The sequence below is a fragment of the Protopterus annectens genome, chromosome 8.part0, assembly GCF_019279795.1.
Source record: "Protopterus annectens isolate FY-2018-M chromosome 8.part0, PAN1.0, whole genome shotgun sequence".
Classification (NCBI taxonomy): Eukaryota; Metazoa; Chordata; order Ceratodontiformes; family Protopteridae; genus Protopterus; species Protopterus annectens.
In genome coordinates this window covers 538,679,333-538,701,583 of record NC_056741.1, presented here as the reverse complement: position 1 = coordinate 538,701,583, position 22,251 = coordinate 538,679,333, and the positions used below count along the sequence as shown (strand labels likewise).

The following is a 22,251-nucleotide window of genomic DNA, read 5'->3' as shown; positions in this document are numbered from 1 at the left end:
AAGGGTTAAAAGTGGACACTCACTGACTTCCCAGTTTGAGTCCTGCCTCCTGCTTGACTCAGTCGCCATACAGACTAAAAGCAGCCGGGATTTTTTTCCATCTATTAATAACACTTCCTGATGCAAAAAAATCATATAAATGTGTTTCCTGCTGTAAGTGTTTCAAGAGGGAGTCTGCCAATTCAGAAGTGCTGAAGAAGAAACAAGTTTAAAAACAGCTCTGTAAAACAGATTGACAAGGAAACTTGAAGCAGACCATTCAGCTCATCAAAGGTACCCAACTTTTATTATATATTAGCAATTCTAATACTTGCCTTCTTTCACTTTTGCTTTCTTATTATATAGCACCAAGTAGGAACAGAAAGTTTTACCTCAGCTGGTGTGTACTGTATTTAGAAAGAACATACTGCTATGAACTAAATCTAAACAGTGGGGACCTATATATATATATATATATATATATATATATATATATATATATATATATATATATATATATATATATATGTATATATATATATATATATATATGCAATTTATTCTAAAAATGTGTGCTTTCACTGAGCTTGCCACTCAACGGCCGCACTTTCCTGAACTGGTACAGCCACACAGCTATTTAACATAGTTACGAAAATTTGTTCAATGACAGAAACCCATCAGCCAAAAATAAAAAAGTCACATGCTAGCATTTCATGTCTGCCTCCAATTATAAAACACACGCTGTTTTTCACAATTTATGGTTTATTCAAGGGAAGTAAAACACTTTTGCAGGTGTTAAATGGGGAACTAAATAAAAGTTTAACAGAGGTGGGTAGTCTTCAGATGTTTCATGTGAGTAGAAAAATCAAAACACCAATGAGACTGAGGTGGAACAAGTTTCCAGCCTTTACATGTCTGTTGTCAAAATCCACTTTGAAGTGGCTATTATTCTGTAACTATAGGTTTGAAACATACGGTCACTGTAGCTGGAGGAGCTAAATTGGGAAAGTCACATCAGTAATACTCAAAAGAAATGAAGTCAGCATTCCACTGATACAAGGGTAAGTCAGCTCTGTGTGTTGGTGGGTTTACCCAGCTCTGATAAATAGTTATTTCTCAAGACAAAGTATGTGGTTGCTTGGTGGGAATTGAGGCTAAATAGTTGCCACCAGCTTGGACTCAGGTGATGCATTTTATTTATTTATTTTTATTTTGTTGATAGGGTTGTCAGGCTAGGTATACAACAGCTAAGAAAAATAAAAAAAAGTACAGATGCAACAACTGTTGAAGATATAGAAACATAACGGGTTACCAGGTCATACCTCTTAACTGTCCATATTTTCACAGAATGTCCAGATTTTTGCCTCAAGTATTTGGTCTGTTCATCATAAAATTTGTGTTTTTCTGACAAATCACTGAGGATCAAATTCATTAAATAATGGCACACATTTGAATTTCAGACTTTATATCCTTCAGAAAATGCATGCTAATACATAATCTGATTTTCTATCTACTTCCTAAGTTTATAAGCACAATATTTAAAATCTGTCCCTGTTCTTGTACCTGTATCCCTCCATTATTTCCAGCTTTGTCCAGATTTCTTGCACTAAAAGTTTGAGAGTTTTGACTAGGATAATTCAGGCAAATTAGACAGTAAAATATCTTTTATCTATTGTCTTTGTTAGAACAAAGTTAACTGCAAGTCAAGCGAATTAGCATCAAGAGAAGAAAGAGCAAAGTAAAAAATAGTGTATGTGCGCTGGCGGATGATGTGTGTGTGTGTGTGTGTGTGTGTGTGTGTGTGTGTGTGTGTGTGTGTGTGTGTGTGTGTGTGTGTGTGTGCGTGTGTGTGTGTGTGTGTGTGTGTGTGTGTGTGTGTGTGTGTGTGTGTGAGTGTGTGTGTGTGTGTGAGTGTGTGTGTGCACGCGTGTGTGTATATGCATATATATATATATATATATATATATATATATATATATATATATATATATAGGTTCATAGGTTGGTGCTAGGCTATTGGCCCTAGGCCTATACAAGCCTAGCCATAACAATTCCCTGGCTATTTCTTCCCACAATATTTACACACACACACACACACACACACACACACATATATATATATATATATATATATATATATATATATATATATTACACACGTACATACAAATAAACAGAGAGGGGCATGGAGATTACAGACAATAGCAGGCATTTAGGATAAATTACTACAGCAAGTAAGGCAATCATAGAAACATATTGTATATACTCTGTAAAATACCTGCAGAGTTCTAAGCTACTAAGAATTACTTAGAATTAGAAGTTATCCTGGTTTAAAGTATATCTGCTTGGTATTCTTATAACATGTGTTATGAATATACAGAGCATCACTACTACATATACTTAGCAAAATCCATGATTATGTTGATTTAAAAACAGACAATGGGGGCAGCAACTTAGCCTGTAGAATGAAAACATAATGCATCCACATATAACACACCTGTGATCAGTTCCTTCTAGGAACAAGAGATGCTATAAAATAGTCTGTTAGCTCAGAGAAGACATGTAGCACAGGCTGTGATATTACACCAGAGTACCAGCACAGCACTATACGATCCTGCACCTATATAAGTCTTGTAACTGAAAATAACCATTCACCAACGATTCCTACTCAGAAAAAACATAGTAAGCTCACTCTCTTTGATATAACAATTTGTTTCTGTGAAATGTATATGCAATGCTTAAATATGCTATTTCCACACAGATTTTCACATCTAGCCAACACAATTTAAAAGGAATTTGTTAACTGAACTTCTCAGAAGAGAACATAGTAACTGAATATCTTGCTGATGGAGGGCAAGTAGAATTAAAACTGTTTGTGGGTGAAATGCAGGTGTTTAAATGTGTCCTTGTTTTGCAGACATGACCATTTTAGTTACGTTATGGAGATATAAGGAGGTTTCCTATATTAATGTACAGTGGTAAATCTGGCTTTCCTATTGCTGGCATTACAAGTTTAGATGTGGAGGTGGTCTGTCTGATATGCATACTTGATAATAACAAAAAGAATTTTCCAAAGAGAATGACATTAGCAATTTTGATCCATGCTTTGTGTCTGAGAAAGTATTTAGTTCTAATAAAGCTCTCCAAGTTACTGATTAACATTCTTAATTTCACTTTTTGTGTTTGAACTCAAATTTCAGCTTGTTGTCAAGCCGTAATGACAAATAATGTAATGGATTCCACATCAAATCATTTTCCTTTTAAAACTCTAAAGTATATCAGGGTAGAACATTCATCCCTCATTTTCCCCCAAGAAACTATATGTTTAGGTTGAGTGAATTCATTGTAAGATCAGAGGTTTCCAAAGTTGACTAAAACTACCCAAAAGGAACAGACACGTGCTGTGTGGTATTATCAGGGAAGAGAGAGTGGGGCCATGTGTCTATTGTACCAGATTCAATTGTTCACAGTGTTTCTCAGTCACTTACCAGTATGTAAACCAGTAAGTGACCAAGCACAGAGTTCTCTGGTACTAGTGATGAGAACCTGCCCAGAAGGAAACAAGGTGAAGGTGAGGTGTATAGCAGAGCTTCAACAGTAAATACAAACTATGTCACACTACTTGATATTATGTTATTCGCAATAGACTTGCAGATTTCCTGAAGCAGACTACTACAGGCAAAGACAGACTACACTACTTTTCAAATTTTATTTAAATGTAATGTAATTTAATCATTTCTTAATTGGGTACATAAATTAGTCATCATGAACCCTTTAACAGCATGGGCTGGGCCAACATGGCAAAAGTAAATGCAATAAGACTGTCTAGTCAACCACAGCATGATTTTAGGAGGTGGGAAGACACCACATTTCCCAGAGAAAGCCTTCATAGACATAGAGAGAAATGCAAATTCCACACAGATAGTGAATAGGATCATATTTCAACCCCAAACCTTGGAGCTCTGAGAGAGTCATCTTAAGCGCTAAATCACTGTGCTGCCCATACTGACAGGGATTGTAATTTGGTGAACTGCGGTTCTTTTCTGGTTCTTGCAGTTATGCCTGTCTAAGTTTGAAAGCTCTAAGATTATATGTTCATAGACAAGCACTAAACAAACAGATAAGGTTCCTCTGTGAGCAAGTCGTTGCAAGTCTAGCCAAATAATCAATTCAAAAGTTCAAAAAAACCTAAGTTCCTTCCTGCCTCGAGGAGGACAAGAAAAGATAGACTGACGGGGAGAAGTTGATGCTGCCCATCCAGTTTTAAGTTTACCTTGAAGGTGACAAGGGTGCTACATTGCTTGAAACATAGTAGAAGTTTGTTTCAGAGATGATGCATACACAATGTGACATATCTATATGTTGATGTAAGTTTAGTTACTTTATCCAGGTATATGCGGTGCCGTTTGTTCCATTGAGTAATAGGATGTCAAAGAAGGTTGGATCCTTCATTGCTCAAAAGGCTAGACACAGATCTTCATAGAGGATTTACTAAAAGACTGAATACAAAGACAGGACTGCCAGTCTGTCCTGAAAATTAAGATTTTTTCAGGTCACTAATCTTTGTCATTATGAATCTCTGGGGTTACTCATGTTGAAGTATATGTGTAGTCAAATACATGACAAAATATGCATTATATTCAATAACTGGCCTGAAGAGATATGATTAAATGGGATTTAAGGCTTCTTTAGATCTACTGTTGATTCAGAACTACTGCGGAGACATGACAGCTAAACAAAAAGGAATTATTGTTTTACTTATGCAGGATTTCTCAGCCTCACAAGAAATTGTCATAGATCTCTCAGTAAGATGATGCTAACCACCCATGCAAGTCTAACAAGTGGCTAGAGTTCTGAAACTGTACAAAATGTTCTGAGTGATTCAAAGACTTCTGGACTAGATACTTTCAGAAATATTATATAACTAAGCAAAACATAAAAGGACTAGAGAGGAGAAAGTAAAACTAACATGAAAATGCTGCAATACAATGGCTGTAGAGTAGTAATCTCCCACGGGACATTTTGCAGGGTGCAGTGTTTCCTCATGTATAGGTAACACAGTCTGCTGATAGAGGTGGTCACCTGTCTCCGAGTAACATTTGCTAGGATTCAGGAGACCTCTTGTCCCACACAGGACCCACAAAGACCACCACCTCTGCACCAGAGTTTGCTAATGATAAGGAGCACCTGGAAGTGATTTTTTAAACTAATAAGACTACAACACTCACATTCAAGGAGCATGCTGGAAATATAGTCAGGGAAGACCCACAAGAGGGAGGTATGGGACCCAAGTGGTGAAATTATCAGGTTCTGAAAAGTGATTTAATGGTTTGGGAAGGGTAGGAGGTGATATGGAGTAGGATTATTACCTGATGACATGACATGGAGTGGCAGAGAGTGAATCACAGAAACAGCTACATGAGGAAGGAAGCACTATACCATTGTCCTTCTGGGGAGAAATGGCTCCCTGGGAGTTAGAAACAGTGCAAAGTGAAACTGTAAAGTCTCAATGGCTTCTTAAGAAACAGCATGCACAGAAATATTCTCTAAGGTATTACATGGTTGAGGCTAGGATTAACCACATACTATATCTAAAAATTTGACTGAATCGTTGATGCAGATTCCATGGTTCTGGCATCACTGGGGACTGAGGACCAACATAGAAGGATCTGTGTCTAGAGCGATGTGATGAGTTCCATCTGTCTGGGGGGGACCCACGCTATTAAAATTAGTTAATGAGAAGACAAAGAAATCTGAGCCTTTCCCACAAATTATCATAAAGGTTATGTCACTAGGAAGAACAGTATAAAGAGGTTATTAGTAAATGGATAAAAAGTGTATAGAATACCAGCATGGATAACGGAAAATTGGTGAAGATAAATAAATAAATAAAAAGACAGACAGTACCAGTACCCCTGCTCTGGGTAAAAACATACTTGAGCCTTTGCCTTATTTATTTATTCATTTACTATTTGTTCATCAGATAAGTAGACTCGACTATTGACCTTTTTCAGCTCCAACCTGGGCCCATAAAGCAGAAAATACATCACAGTCTTTCAATCAACAATATTATATACAGAATGAGTACGTAACAAAATTCAGAACATAACAATAAGACTGAATGCAAACAGAGTAAGATTAAAAGACCCAGTCAGAGTGCAATGAGAAATAATATATATATATAAAATACAAGCTAAAATATGCATAAAATACAGTGCAATCATACATACATATAATACATAAACTCCTTCTCATCTGAAATATATGCATATAAGATGCCACATTAAGAGGCTGAGAAAAGTTTCTTAAATGTATTATATTATTCATGATATGGGATGGTAAGTTACTTAACCATTGTCATGGTACTAGATGCACATAGATTCAGTAAAGAGATGCACTTTGGGTGCATCTTTGAAGCTTCTAACTGTTTCCAGATTTTTTATGTCTGTAAGTAGATGGCTCCAGGTAGCAGGTCCTAGTCTAGAGAAGGCTCTTTCACCTATAGCAGTTTTAAATGGAGGGCATACTAGAGAGAAATTGTTGCCCTGTGTACTTCTGTGTACATAAACTTGTCTTTTAAAGGTAGTTTTACTCATAAAGGAGGCAGTGATTGTATTTTAGTACCTTGAAAATTAAATTACTGAGAAGAAAAGTGGCTCTATGAGGTATTGAAAGCCATTTCGAACTTTTTAGTACATTGTAATGGTACATCTTTGGTTCTGCTAACTGAGTGAATTTGCAGATTTTAGTGTCAGCAGTCTTAATTCTGTGAGTATTGTGGGCCAAATGCATAAAGATAAAAGGAAGGCCATATTCAAGTTTGGGTATTAAAATATTTTTAGCAATGGACCTGTGAACAGCAGGTGAAAGGAGGTGATGGATCTTATAATTGTAATTCAGCAAAGAATTATTTACAAAATCTGTGTTTGTGGTAAAGGAAAGGAAGGGTAAGGTCGAATATTAGGCCTGTGTACCTCTGTTCAGTGACATCAGTTATTATGTTCCCATTAAGATTTGTTAAGATAAAGGAGAAATGGTGGGTAATTTATTGGCTTAGGCAAAGACCATAATATTGGTTTTCTTAGGATTAATTAGTAGTGGACCAGGTGCATAATTGAATGAAATTGTCCTATAAATTGGTTTGCAGGTCAGAGTGGCTAGTACTGGATTGCTGAGCAGCATATCATCTGCATACATTATTAGTTTAAGATTTAGTAATTCTAGTGGGAGATCATTAACAAAGAGAGAGAGAGAGGAGAAGACATGACATAGACTCCTGTGGTACACCTGTAGTTAGTTTACCAGCGATAGATGAGACATTGCTATGGACTTGGAAGGTTGAGTCTTTTAGATATATCCCCAAAGTTGAGTCTTTTGAGTTCCTTCAGTTGAATCAAACATAACAAGGTGCATAATTTATTGGATGGACAGGAAGGATAAAAAAAATAATTACAGAAAGAAAAGACCTCCATGTAAAATAAATATGCAAGTTAAAACAAAGGAAATAAAGTTAGTGTGGTTTTCAGATGATGTGCTACCAAGAGGTTAGATAAAATGTACAGCAATTTGGGAAACATAAAAAAGAAGCAGGAAGTTATGCAATAATACAAATTATGGCAGAAAGGGCAGGGGAAAACAATCAAAACAGCAAATGCGAAAAATTAAGAAAGTTTAGTCAGTTCAGCCATGAAAATAGATAACATATTTTCTAGATGTAGAAAGGTGCAGAGAAAGACAAAAACAAAGACAGGGAAGCTTCGAACAGGTATGTAAAATAATTCTGAAAAACAGAGCTTTGAAATGAAAAGTAAATAATTATAATTCCCTCGTGCTCAATGATGACGTCATATGGTTTGCCAGTCCCCAATCCCTGAATGACCCTACAGCAAATACTGCTAAACATACCTAAAGTTTATATTCCCATCTCAGTGGCTGCATACAACCTCATGTTCCTGTTCACCAAAAATACGTCAGGTTTAGAAGCAACTGCCTCTGATGGAACAAACTCTACTATAAAAGGCAAAAGCTCCTAACACTAGTGAGAACAGCAAAAGTCAACATATTATAATTAACTTCAACAGGGTTAACAATAAACTCAGGAAGAAGATCAAATCCTGTAGATCTAATTATGAACTCAAAATTGTTACATCAGCAGAGCATAACTGCAAGACATTCTTTAATTATGTAAAAAAACCTCAAAAGTAATACACAGTATTACATCAGTCTTATCGCTAATAGCATCACACATGCAAATCCTGAGGATATAGCTAACATCCTTGCAGTTAATTCTGCTTTACAGTTTTCCCTTTGTCATGTGCAAACTTCCCAATACAAGTATCCAATCCATACCAACCCCCAGTAATCACATTTGAACAGACACAGATAGTAAAAGGATTCTCCAAGACCAAAAAACACCAGTTCTATAAGTTCAGATAACACACCAGCTTGTTTCCTGAGTTAGTACAAAACACCTTCCCTATCCAAACCTTTTTCTTCAACTATTCAAGCACAACCTCCTAAGTGAATGAATATCAGAAGCCTGGAAAGACACTGTAGAACTTTCACCTCAAAAGGGAGGCCCCTCCCCCACCACCACCACCACATTCCCTGGCAACTGTAGATCTAACAGCCTCCCCAACATTATTTGCAAGGTGATGACAGAGATCATCATGGACTTCATAAACAGAGTGATAAGAAACCTACACTCTTTAAACCATGCACACAGATTACCTTGACTTAGCTGGAATCATCAACAAACTGGTCAGATTCAATATAACACCCTATGTAACCCAATAGATTGCCATCTGGCTCACTGATAAGACACCATTCTCTTAGAATTAATTGTACATTATCCTGAAAGAGACTTCTAAACAGCGGTATACCCCAAGGGTCCCTTTTGGGACCATTTTCATTTGGCAATATTTCTTTGATATCATATCTGACATTAAAGGCCTTTGACTGACCAGATTAATAGATACTAGCATGCACAATCAACTCCTTGAAGATGCTCCAAGATGGCCTTACTTGATCAAACTTGTGGTGTCAGGATCAGTCTCTAAATCAGAATGCCAAAAAGATCTAGCATTGTACAATCTGAGAAAAAATCAATTCTCACACGTATCACATAAATTATAGGCTATGGATAAAATAGTATAATTTTTCAGTTATGAAGAAATGTTTCTCAAATAAAATTCATCTATCATAGCTGTCATTCTTCCACTATTTTGCTTTGATTATTATATTTGTACATTTCAAGAATGGAATCATGTGATCTGTCAAAGCCACATTCCATGAAAGAAAATTAATTAAAGACACTGCCAAAATTACTTTCAGTGAACCTCGGAGAGATAAGTTTGTAGGTGAGCCCCCATGTGGGGAGACACTTCCCACACCGCCCAAGCATATATATGCCTACTCCAAAGCTACACAGCTGTGAAGACAGTCTCCCTCATCTACAAAACATTACACATGATGCCTTCAACTCCATCAAAAACTGGTTAACTGAGAATCAACTATTCTTCAAACCCCCCACCCAAAAAAAATACTCTTATTCTTTCCTAAATCCCTAACACCTAACAAAGACAACTTCAAAATTTTATTATTAAATAGTACCATTATAGAAGTAATTTCCAGTACAAAACTACTAGGCATAATAATTAACGACCAATTGAAATTTGATCTACATATTCAAAAATCCATAAAAAACTACCATAAACTTAGAATGCTTTATAGATCAAAGACATTTATCACAAATCCTTCCAGAACTACACTTCCTAACTTTTTCCTTATTGTATGCTTCTCCCATTCTAACCAATCTACAGGCTAATCTAACATCTAAACTAGAAGTATGTTACAATAAAGTGGTTAGGTTTGCAGCAAATCAGTCGGTCAGTTGCCATCATTGCAGTGCACTCAGATCACTGGGCTTGAGCTACCTCTCTACCTCAAATATAACCAATTTCTCCTGGCATACAAGATGATATACAACCCCTCAGGTTGTCCTGCTGTTAGCTGTACTCTTAAATCACTACCTACTTAACTGTCCCCTTTGCTGCTTGAAAAACAACTCCTTACAGTTTATAAACCCAAAAAGTCAATCAGACTCCCTCTATACTCAAACTCAGTAACCAACGTTTGGAACAGTACCCCAATGGACATTAGACTGATATCTAGCACTCACTTGTTTAAACACTCATTTAAATACTTTCTCACCCAATCCTGGCTCTGTACTTACATGACACCAGGCTGAAACATAATCCTTTCTCTTTTTCTGGTTATCCTCTCCTCTTTCTCTTCATTTGTTACTCATCCTCTCTTTTCATCTCATCTTCTTATCATTCTTCCAGTCTTCTGTACTATCCACTGTCCCCTCCCCATCCTTTTAATAAAAACTAATCTGCAAAACTTTGCCTTAGCTCACTTCTGTAAATAAGCAAAGTCTGAAATTGTAAAATTGACAGAAACACAATATTGTTAACCAGCTATTTAGAGAAAAATGTAAATGCATATAAATGTAAATATTATACTGTTGTTTCTTCTGCCACCTCATTTGTATTGTGCCAGTATTACCTGTTATCTCTTCTATCATCACACTTGTGTTACAAATTGTGTATTACTGTGCACATATTAAATGTCCTGCTACTGGAGTTTTTCTTCCCAGGCCTCCACAAAAAATGGGTTTTATGCCCACTTAGACTTTCCAGGAAAACTAGTGTCAAATAAATAAAAATAAATAAAAAGGAACAAGAAAACTCCACTACTGCCTAATATTGTTTTGGTAGTCGAACGTCAGTCTATTGATATTTGTAGGATAGGCTGTTAGACTGACACATTTCCTTAAGAATTTGCTTTATTAATAGTGAGGGTAATAAACTGCTTATTTTGCCCATAATATGATTTAATACTGTGACTGCAGAAAGAATCTTCCAGGCTGTCTTGCACTATGACAGTTCCATAGTTCATTCATTGAGGTGCCAAAGTTGCCATCATGTATGGTGTTACCTACTCTTCAGAGGTATGCTGTAGTTCATTAGTAAGGTGTGCATTGCCAGAGAACTTGCATTGCCAGAGAACTTACACAGAGCAGTAGTAAATGAACAGATATTGTACACATACAGGTGTCCACTTTGACTGGGTTCCCCTGTAAGCATAAAATCAAAAACACAGTCTAAGGAGGCTTGAAAGAATGAAATTCAGAGTAATTGCAGAGCTATACAAATGTCTGACTGGTTGCAGCGCAAGCAAAAACCCATACCTACAAAATCAGAATGATGTCTTTCAATTTTGGTTCTAAGTTCTAGTCTATAGAAACAAGAGTCAGCCAGTGGCAAATAGCAGTTCACTGGGTAAGGATCATATATTATTCATAGGATCATAAGATCATAGGAGGTTACTAGGCTAATGGCCCTGGGACCCTTACAAGCCTAGCCAAGAGTTTATTCCCAAAAAAGAAACCTCAGTCAGCACCTGTCACCCCTGTCAGTGAGGGACATAGGTGGAATCCCTCGGACGAATTTGTAGTTTCCCATCCACTCATCAAGGTTGCACTTGAAGAGGGTCAGTGAGGTACTCTGTTTGACATGTATGGGAAGTCTGTTCCAGAGAGGAGACAGCCTCTGAGAGACAAACCTGTCTCTTCAGCAGGTTTTGTTGATGTTGCATATTATATTTAGACCTTTTGAGTGGGTAATGCGTGAGGAGTTAGACTTACGGATATGGAGCATCTCTAGTAGGGCAGGGACTGATATTGCCTTGGAGGCAAGACACAGATCACCTCTGAGCAATCTGTATGATACTAAATCTGTATGATACCCAGTAGAGTGATAGTGATTCGAGCTTGTCCACATAGGACAGTTGTTGGAGGTCATGGTTTCTCTTTATGAGGTATTTCTGTGGTCTTTGCAATTAGTACAGGTGTTTGGAGAGGGACATACCAAATGGGCATTATACTCAATTATAGACCTTTGAGGGATGAGTACAGAGAGGTAATAACCTCCTTTTTTCTGAATGCAATCCCTTTACTTATGAGATGAACAAAGTAAAAGGCTTTTCTGACTGCCGCTACATGATGGTTGAATGTAAGATTGTCATCAACCTGAGTACTCAGGTCTTTCACCAGAGGTTGTGTGCATAGGGGGTTGCTGTTGATGTGGTCATCAGTAGGGGTAATCAGACTTACAGTCATCAGCAAACGTGGTCAGCCACAGCCCCTTTGTCTTTGCCTGGACTTCTGAGAAGTAGTTGCCAAGCAGTAGGGGTCCCAGGACAGATCCCTGGGGAACACCACTAGTGACAGGTCTGCTGTTGGAGGTGGTGGCACCTGTTTTGACCTTTGTGGGTCTTATAGGTGAACCAGTTTACCACCCACCTGATGAGATAGGGATTTATGCCAAGTTGAGTTAGCTTTTCGATGATGCCCGAGTGGGGGATTGTGTCAAAGGCCTTTGGCCAAGTCAAGGTAAGCTGTATGTACTGACTCTCCCTCATCTAGGGCCTTGGTGACAGTCTCAAAGAAGTCAACCAGGTTCTACAGGCAAGATCTGCCATTGATGAATCTGAATTGGGTGGGGTCAAATGTTTGAAGATTGCCTATGTCCTTGTTTATGAGATCCATAATAATATGCTCCATGGCTTTACAGATCAGACATGTCTAGCTAATGGGGAAATAGTTTCCTAGGTCAGTACTGGCACCACCTTTCTGCAAGGGGATGACAATTGAAGTTCTCTACTTTGCTGGAATGAAGCCTGTAATTAGGCTGTGGTTGAATAAGGTAATCAATGGCAAAGCTAGTTCTTACTAGAGATGGTGCAGAATACAGCCTTGGATACTATCAGGTCCCATGGAAGCTGTGTTCTTTGCCTTGAATAGGGCCTTTAACATTTGATGTATGGATATGTGAGGTGTGGGACAAGTATTGGGAATGTCAAAATGGGCCTTTGGATGGGACAGGGGGGTGAAGTTTGTGCTGAACCTATCAGCTAGCAGGTTGGCTAAGTCAACAGGATCAGTGTAAGTGGTACCGTCGAATTCTAATGCAGAACAAACCTGGGCTTTTCCATAGAGGTTCCTTACATAGCTGAAGAAGGCTTTGTGGTTTCCCTTTGATTTGGAGGCTAGTTTCAATTCAAAATTGGCTTTGGAGGTTTTCACTAGTGATCTAATTTGCTTGTTGAGGCTGAGGAGGGTGCTTTTTCCAGTTTGGAATTTGTTCTTTTATTAACTTTGGACAGCGGTTTCTTCCTTTTGTTGTAAAGCTTGTTGATAGAAGATGACCACCAGACAGGTCTGTGTTTCCTCGAGGAGCAGGTTTAAGTTCTGTTGGGTATGGCTGAGTCCATGCAGTTGTACAGGTGCTTGTATACTGCATTGGCATACTGTTCAGCATAGTTGTCTGCATCCTCTGAGGGGGGAGATGATGTGAAGCTACTGATACCCTCCCTTAGGAGGCTGTAGCCAGCTTCTGAGAAGCTTTTTAGCCTGGTTACAGCTGGGGATGAGGGGTGGAGGTTGGGTCAGATAGAAACTTCAAATGAGGCAGACCGATAATCTGATCGCACCAGGGATGAACATACTATGCAAGTGGTGCAGCGGTCACCCATGTTGGTGAGAACAAAGTCCAGAATGTGGGAGAGGAGACAAGCTGATCTAGCACGTTAGAATTGATGAGGTCAAGGAATCGTTGCGTGAGTGCAGCAGGAATAGTTCACCCAGTCTATGGTGGGGTAGTTGAAGTCACCAAAGATCAAGGTATAAGGGAGTACCTTGATGGAGTCAAGTAGGTCCAGGTAGGAGAAGTGGGTGTCCTGAGTCATGGAGGGGGGGTCTATAGCTGGCTATAACTTGGATGGGTGTCTCCCCAACTGTCAGTTGCAGCTGGAGTAATTCCAGTGCGTCATGCTGGCAAACCAGTCTGGAGGTGTGCCTGTCCTTAATGAAGATACAGACTCCACCACCCTTAGTCTTTCCAACTTCGTTTTGGGGTTGAAAAATGTGGAATGAGGTATAGTCTTGTAAGGCAGGGGTGTTCTTCATAGCCCTGAATCAATTTTTTTAAGTTTTCCTCTACGATACTGACTGGACAATATGTATGCCTTTGCAGTCCACAAGCATCTGCCCAAACAAGTAATAATCCCCAAAAACTATTACTGTATATTTGTACTGCCATTTAAGGCCATACAAGTGACAGCCTCATGATAGGAATGAACTTCCAGCACCCCTTATGTGGGGGTCGGGGGTAAATGTATCTATTACCTAATTATTTTCCTACTGCCTTTCAAACAAAGATGTTGCTTGCTTTCCACATTTGAATAATTAGTAAAACTACCACTGTGTTGACAGAGTACCTTCTTATCATTTTTCCACGAGATTCTAATGTATCTTAACATTATATAATTGCAACGATGTACACTTTTTGCTGACAGGCGCAACGTGCTAAGCAGCCCTGACTTTTTTCCTGAGCAGTTGTTATAATTGTTGCTATAATGGCCTTTTCAAGAATTCTTGAGCAAAGAAGTAGGTTTTTATAGGGCAAAAGTGCATGTTGGGATAGATGTCCCACCTTTAAATGGCATAGTTAGATCACACAAAGAATATTATTACCCTGCATCAACTAAAAAGCTTTTAAGACAGAGGCAAGTAAAGTTAAGTTTAACAGATATGGAAGAGGGAAGATAATGGAAGGTAAATGAATGAGGAAACCAAAAACTTGCCTTTGGATTTCAAATTAAATCTGAAATACCTAACATATGCTCAGTTGGCAGTAGTTATATAAACAAGAGGGTGCATTGCTATTCCTCTGAAAGGCAATCCCAGATGGAGTGGGGGAATCTTTCAGTTTTACTTGGACCATAAATGAGGTCGTTCACCATTATTCAGTCTAGCTGTTCAACAAATGTGAACCTTACACAGCAGGAAAAATTAGATGAATTTTTAGCATTCCAAGTGCTAGGCTGATTGAGGGCAGACAAGATGGGGGAGTTATAAATGGTGTTTCCAAGACAAAAAAAAAATAAAATATTTTATAGTAAGTTCACATGCCTTCAACATCATTTGCAAGTATGGAATTTTCATTCTATTTCATAACCTCAGCTGCTCAGTGATGCTAACTAGGCTACAGGTCACCTATGTTGCTCATATTGGAATTGCTTTGTGATGCTATCCACATTCCTTCCCCATTTCAATCACTCCATAACTGCTATGTCCCTGCCACGGTCTCCTTTGATTTAATCAAAAGAATTTTCCTTCTTTCATCTGCCGGAATGTACTAGGTGGAGACCTGTGAGATATAGGAGGAAATGCAATCTAACATGATGGTAAGAGATGCATGGACCATTTGGTGGCACACTTCAGGGGAAATGGTATCTCATTGCATTCGCACCTGCTGTATAGGTTTAGCATGGGTATAGCTTTATATTCTGCCTACTACCTCTGAATGCTGGATGACATAGTCTTTATTTGTTTGTTTTTATGTATTTGTTAAGCAGAGCAGTGCACTGATCCACATGGACCTTGTTCAGACTCATTCTGTGAACACTGTATCATCGGTTAACTTACTCAGTCACACAGCTGGCAAATGGAGGTTGAGGGAATCACACTAGGGACTACAGCAAGCAGCTCATTAACAGTTCATAGCCTTAATCCTCACATCAGCTCAGTGCTTTGCCATGTTTCAGCCCATATTGTTTTAGCAGCTGTGTAGAAGCTATTTCTCACTGAGAAAGGGAGTTTTTATCCTTGATAGTTCGGAATCTTATTGAAGCTTTTGAGAACACTGATCCTGGAATGGGTCTTGAACATTTGACTTATACATGCTTAGCTATTCCTGATAATTTTTCAGCACTCCATACTGAGCTACAGCAAAATAGTACAGCATATGACTGCTTGTATGATAGAATGTCACCGTTGCAAAACCAGTATCTAATGTTTTTGAACCATGATCAGCTTGCCTTTCTTTTAGTTTATTGCTTATCTGGTTTGTAGATTCTGCTGTGCTATGGAACTGCAACAGAATATTCTTGAATAGTTTGTGTCCATGCTGGACTACATCAGTGGTCAGCTCTGAAGACATCTGTATAACCCCCGTCATATAAACATAATAATGCAGAGCACACTATCATAGATATATGCCCCAAGAATTTTAAGTTATCATAGCTGGCAGAAATGTTAGTGTTCAGATATACAAAAGGTTGCATTACTTTTTTTCTCTGTCCTTGGGTGTGACTGCACTGCTTACTGCACACACAGTATACAATAAACTCATTTGAAGGCAGCCCAGAGTGTGCCTTCAGTGTAGTGCAGCCCAGCCTTAAAACTCAGACAGATTCCAGCTTTGTTTGGATAACAGCTAACTCTTCTGGGTTAGTCTCCCTTCGTTTCTTTGGCTTCCAGCTAAGGCATACTAGTTGTAGCTGGATAACAGCAACATGATTGGTGGTGACGTCTCTGTGCTGGTGGGCTGTCCAATAAGGATGACTTAACAATTTTACTGAACAGAGTAACAGCATACTTTTCTGGTTGATTAGATTTTTGTCAGATGGTTCAGGGATTCTTTCAAACAAGTGAGAAGACAGATAACTTGTATATTCCAATACAGAGCAAGGTATTCTGTGTCTTGTAAGTATGTTTCATGTACCTTGCATAATTGCTTTAAATGTTGATTTGAATAATTGATTCCAGAAAGAAATAAAGATGATAATCACAACTGAGTTATTACATGTAAATAAAACTGTTAAAAATTAGAACTGGCATATTATTAAATGTGTATGATAAACATATAAATGACAGAACTTGCAGAACTACAGTTCACGTCTGGGAGCATAATAACTAGCTTATGCCTTTTAGCAGTGTTTCTTTTCGGAGATCTGGACTTTGCCCAAGTTTAGAAATGTTGCATTACTGTAAGTCAGATTTAACCTAACTAGACCTCTGATAATACGGAGCAGGAGGCATCTGGAGTTAATGAAACAGAATTTCTGTCTGACGTTAGATATTTTTCCATGTTAAGTACTACATATCCTGTGCTAGTACTTTGTTTACTAAAATCAACAGCTTCAGCTTTCATTTGTTAAAAGTGAACTTCATACTCATCAGATTCTTGTTAGTTGTAACTTTTTTTTTTTTTTTTCACTTCTAGATAAAAAAATGCATCAGTGGAGAATTCTGGTATTAATCGTGGTGGCAGTGCAGGCAACCTTGTCTCTGGATTCATCCTTAGACTTGGAGTGGGAGCTGTGGATGGAAAAACACAACAAACGATATAACAGCCAGGTACTGAATTGCCGCAAACAATATAACAAGTAATGATACTGCTGTCAGCACCATGTATTGCATAATAGCATCATAAAAAATACAGTTTGCCCTTTTCTATTCTTTCCTCCTTTTTTGTTTTGTTTTATTTGTTTGTTTTTGTTTTTATGAAGGGTTACTTGCTTAGGAGGCTCAGAGAGATCAAATGTTAAAAATGTCAAGGGTTGTATACAAGCAAATAGTGTTAATCTCATTTTGAAATAACTGAATGTAGGTCCTCGCATACATGGGTGAGTGATTAAGCAGATTTCTATCTAAACAGATACAGCTATTTTCTAGAAGGGGGGCTACAGATTTATAATGCTTCTCTATCTCTATCACCTTTAATAGCATAAAGTGCTGCTATAGCACTGACTGGAAAACAGAAGGAATGATTTGCTTACTGGAAGGTATTCTGCTGAGAATGTGTTTCTGAAACATGTTAATCAGCATCTGACTATGAACAAGGAGCTAAGCTCTGGAAAGAAATGGCTGTCATTTGGCAGCTTCTTGATGATTACAATAATTAGAAAGTGTTAGATTTGCTTCAATCAATGGATACTGGGATATTGAAAAATGAGCACATAAAACTATCACCTCAAGAAGAGCACCTGTTAATAGGGCTAAGCTGAGTGTCTCAATTAGCAGCTGTTTCTCCCCAACTCTATAGTTCTCATCATCTGACTTTATGCTCTATTGCTATCTTTGCTAATACGTTTCAAGGTCCTATCACGCTTTTCTTGAAATGGTATTTTCTTAAGTCTGTCTTCAAATATCCCTTCCCCAGATGTCCCACAAATCCTTTCTCCTTCCACTCTCACTCCTTTTCTACTCTACTCTGTGATTTGTTTTTTACTAGTGCACTCCATACAGTTTATACTTCACACTACTGTTCAATTCTCCATTGTCTGCATAGCCACCAGGATGGAGATGAGTACTCTAGATACAGCCTTAACACCATCTTATACAATGGTAAAAGGACCTCAGCATGTCTAAAATCAATACCCTGTAGTTACACATTCCACTATGGTACTCACTGTCATCACTAGTCCTTCCTATTAAATTGCATCATTCAATGTAGCAGTGACTATCATTATCCAGATTCCATTTTTCCTCACTCCTGCCAAGGGAAACATCTCCTATTATGCATGTTTAGCTTGGATTATTCCAACCACAAAGACCTAAAATTTACATTAAATCCCTGCTGCTACTTATTGACTACCTCTGCAAGCCTTACTAGGTCCCAGTGGGGCCTAACCAGACATCTGTGAGCCCCACTCTGTTATGGGTGTTATTGGTGAACAGTTTGCTCTTATGCTAGAAACCCAGTTTAATATCAGGCAAAATATACTAAATGGTGTAATTTACAATGCCGAACTTTGTGGTATTCTGTCAGCTCATAACTTTTCATAAAAAGTACTTTCACAAAGTCATCATCTTTTTTCGGCTGTTCCTGTTAGGGGTCCCCACAGCAGATCATCTGTTTCCATTTCTTCCTGTCCTCTGCATTTTGCTCTGTCACACCAACCACCTGCATGTCCCCTCTCACCACATCCATAAGCCTTATCTTAGGCCTTCCTCTTTTCCTGTTATGTGGTAGCTTCATCCTTAGCATCTTTTTCCCAACATACTCAGCATCCCTCCTCAGCACATGTCCAAACCAACGTAATCTTGCCTCTCTGGCTTTGTCTCCAAACCTTCCAACTTGGGCTGACCCTCTAATATACTTATTCGTAATCCTGTCCACCCTCGTCATACCCAGTGCAAATCTTAACATCTTTTAACTCTGCCACATCCAGCTCAGGTTCATAGGTTCATAGGTAGGTACTAGGCTATTGGCCCTAGGGCCTATACAAGCCTAGTCAAAAATGTACCCTAGCTTTCGCCACCCAAGAAAATTATTTTCCTGTGCCCCTGTCAAGCAGAACCACAGAAGTGATCCCCAGGGTGAATTTCCTATTACCCATCCAATCATCAAGATTTTTCTTGAAGAGTGCTAATGTGGAGCTCTGTTTCACATAGATAGGTAGTCTGTTCCAGAGTATGGGAAGTCTCTGGGACAGGAATCTATCCCTCCAGCATGTTCTGTTTATTGTGGTGACAAGGTTTAGGTCCCTAGAGCATGTAGCTCGGAGGGATTGGGATTTCTTTAAGTGGAGTATGTCCAACAGCTCTGGGTTTGACATAGCTTTGCATGTTAGGCAGAGATCGCCTCTGAGTAGGCGATATGTGACGGAGTAAAGCTGGAGTTTTTTGCGTAAGGCATCTGTTTGTGGCCAGTAATCCTCTTTGTGAGGTATTTTGCGGCCTTTCCAGTTGTTGTAGATGTCTTGTGAGGTACATACCAAAAAGGGCGTTGTACTCTATAATGGGTCTAATGAGTGATGAGTAGAGGGGAACAATGACCTCTTTTTTTCTGGATGAGAAACCTTTTGTGATGAGGTGTGCCATGTAGAAGGATTTTCTGACCACTTTGGCGATGTGATTATCAAAGGAGAGACTACTGTTCACCTGTGTCAAAGGTGTGTCAAACTCCTGCCTTTTTGTCAATGCCACTGTCTCCAACCTATATAACACAGCTGGTCTCACTACCCTCTTGTAGAACTTCCCTTTAACTCTTACTGGTACTCGTCTGTCACAATCACTCCTGACACTCTTCTCCACCCACTCCATCCAGCCTGTACTCTCTTCTTCACCTCTCTTCCACACTCACCGTTACTCTGAACTATTGATCCCAAGTATTTAAACTCATCCACCTTCGCCACCTCTAATCCTTGCATCCCCACCATTCCTCTATCCTCCCTCTCATTCGCACACATATATTCTGTCTTAGTCCTGCTGACCTTCATTCCTCTTCTCTCTAGAGCATATCTCCATCTCTCCAGGGTCATCTTCACCTGTTCCCTACTCTCACTACAGATCACAATGTCATCTGCAAACATCATAGTCCACGGGGACTCCTGTCTGATCTTGTCTGTCAACCTGTTCATCACCATTGCAAATAAGAAAGGGCTCAGAGCTGATCCTTGATGTAATCCCACCTCCACCTTAAACGCATCCGTCACTCCCACCGCAGACCTCACTGCTGTCACACTACCCTCGTACATATCCTGTACCACTCTTACATACTTCTCTGATACTCCCAATTTCCTCATACAATACCACAACTCCTCTCTAGGCACCCTGTCATATGCTTTCTCTAAGTCTACAAAAACACAGTGCAACTCATTCTGACCTTCTCTGTACTTCTCCATCAACACTCTCAGAGCAAACATCGCATCTGTAGTGCTCTTTTCCAGTGTGAAACCACACTGCTGATCACTAATCATCACCTCCCTTCTTAACCTAGCTTCCACTACCCTTTCCCATAACTTCATGCTGTGAAGCTCTGCACATCACCCTTATTCTTAAAAATCGGTACCAAAACACTTTTTCTCCATTCCTCAAGCATCCTCTGACTTTCCAAGATTTCATTAAACAATCTGGTTAAAAACTCCACTGCCATTTCACCTAAACACCTCCATACTTCCACAGATATGTCATCTGGACCAACAGCCTTTCCATTCTTCCTTCTCTTCATAGCTATCCTTACTTCCTCCTTGCTAATCCATTATACTTCATGATTCACTATCCCCACATCATCCAACCTTCTCTCCCGCTCATTCTCTTCATTCATCAACCCCTCTAAGGACTCTTTCCATCTCCTCAACACACTCTCCTCGCTTGTGAGTATGTTTCCCTCATTATCCTTTATCACCTTTACCTGCTGCACATCTTTCCTAGCTCGGTCCCTCTGTCTAGCCAATCAGTAGAGGTCTTTTTCTCCCGCCTTAGTGTCCAACCTTTCATACATCTCTTCATATGTCTTATCCTTAGCCTTCACCACCTCTCTCTTTGCCATGCACCTCATCTCCTTATACTCCTGTCTACTTTCTTCATCTCTCTGACAATCCCACTTCTTCTTTGCCATCTCTTTCTCTGTATACTCTCCTATACTTCCTCATTCCACCACCATGTCTCCTTGTCGTCCTTCCTCTGTCCAGATGTCATACCAAGCACCTTTCCACAAAGTACTTTCACAAAAAACTCCCACTCCCTGTTTCTTTCAGTCAGGCACTTCCTTATCTATTACACTGATGTGGACCCCATATCCCTTAATTTCATAGTCATTGTCTTGCTAAGGTACTGTGTGAGCCTTGCTGATGCCTAGATTTGTCATGTCTCCAGGGTTCCCTTTGTTCATGTTATGTTTGCCCAGAAATCATATTGGATCAGGTTAGACTGGCAAGACCTTGTTGTATCTAGCCACTGGGTCCATTCAGGAAGTAGCTTGCCATGTTTCCATAAGATGTAAGTTTTCTGAGCAGCCAACTTTAGCAGAATCAAGGTATGATTGACAACCTCAATTCCTGCTGTGACATTCTGATTTTTAAAAAGAAGATGAGCAGGGTCAGATTCATCAGGGGGTGCACAGCATTACTACCAGATCCTTTAGAACATTAGATGTGGTGTTAATAGTAATAAACTAGCAGACAAAATAATCACAAAAGCAAGACTAATGTAGTCTTTCCTTGATTTTTAAGGAACCCTGATCTAGATTTCCATGCTATCTGTTTTTCAAGGGAGATTCAGGGCTCAGAGTCATAATAAAATACATCAACAGAACATAATAAAATAAATGCTAACTGTGGTAATCACACAGAGTGCTGAAGCTTTGGAGGTGCTTTATGAATAACTGGCATGATTTATTTAACATAGGTTCATAGGTTCATGGATGTGTACTAGGCTAATACCCCTGAAGCCTTTACAAGCCCAGCCCATAGGATTACCCTGGCATCATGCCACCTGACCTTAGTTCCCAGTGCCTCTGTCAAGTAGAGCCACTGGAGTGATTCCCAGGGTGAATTTTCTATTTCCTATCCACTCATCAAGATTTCTCTTGAAGAGGGCCAGTGAGATGCTCTATTTGACATGGGAAGTCTGTTCCA

The 22,251-nt window shown here is 39.0% G+C and overlaps 1 protein-coding gene across 2 annotated transcripts in view; it reads left to right on the top strand.

The window, feature by feature from the left end:
• Positions 1 to 87: 87 nt before the first annotated feature.
• Positions 88 to 22,251, top strand: part of CTSK (cathepsin K) — a 93,911-nt gene continuing 71,747 nt past the window's right edge. Inside the window, exons 1-2 of one of the 2 annotated variants that reach the window (XM_044080049.1) lie at positions 88 to 273; positions 17,112 to 17,245. In XM_044080049.1, the coding sequence (XP_043935984.1) occupies positions 17,120 to 17,245 (126 nt within the window). In that variant the 5' untranslated portion in view covers positions 88 to 273; positions 17,112 to 17,119. Of the gene's footprint in view, positions 274 to 16,443; positions 16,592 to 17,111; positions 17,246 to 22,251 lie in introns of those variants that run through there. The other variant, XM_044080051.1, reaches the window with a different exon arrangement.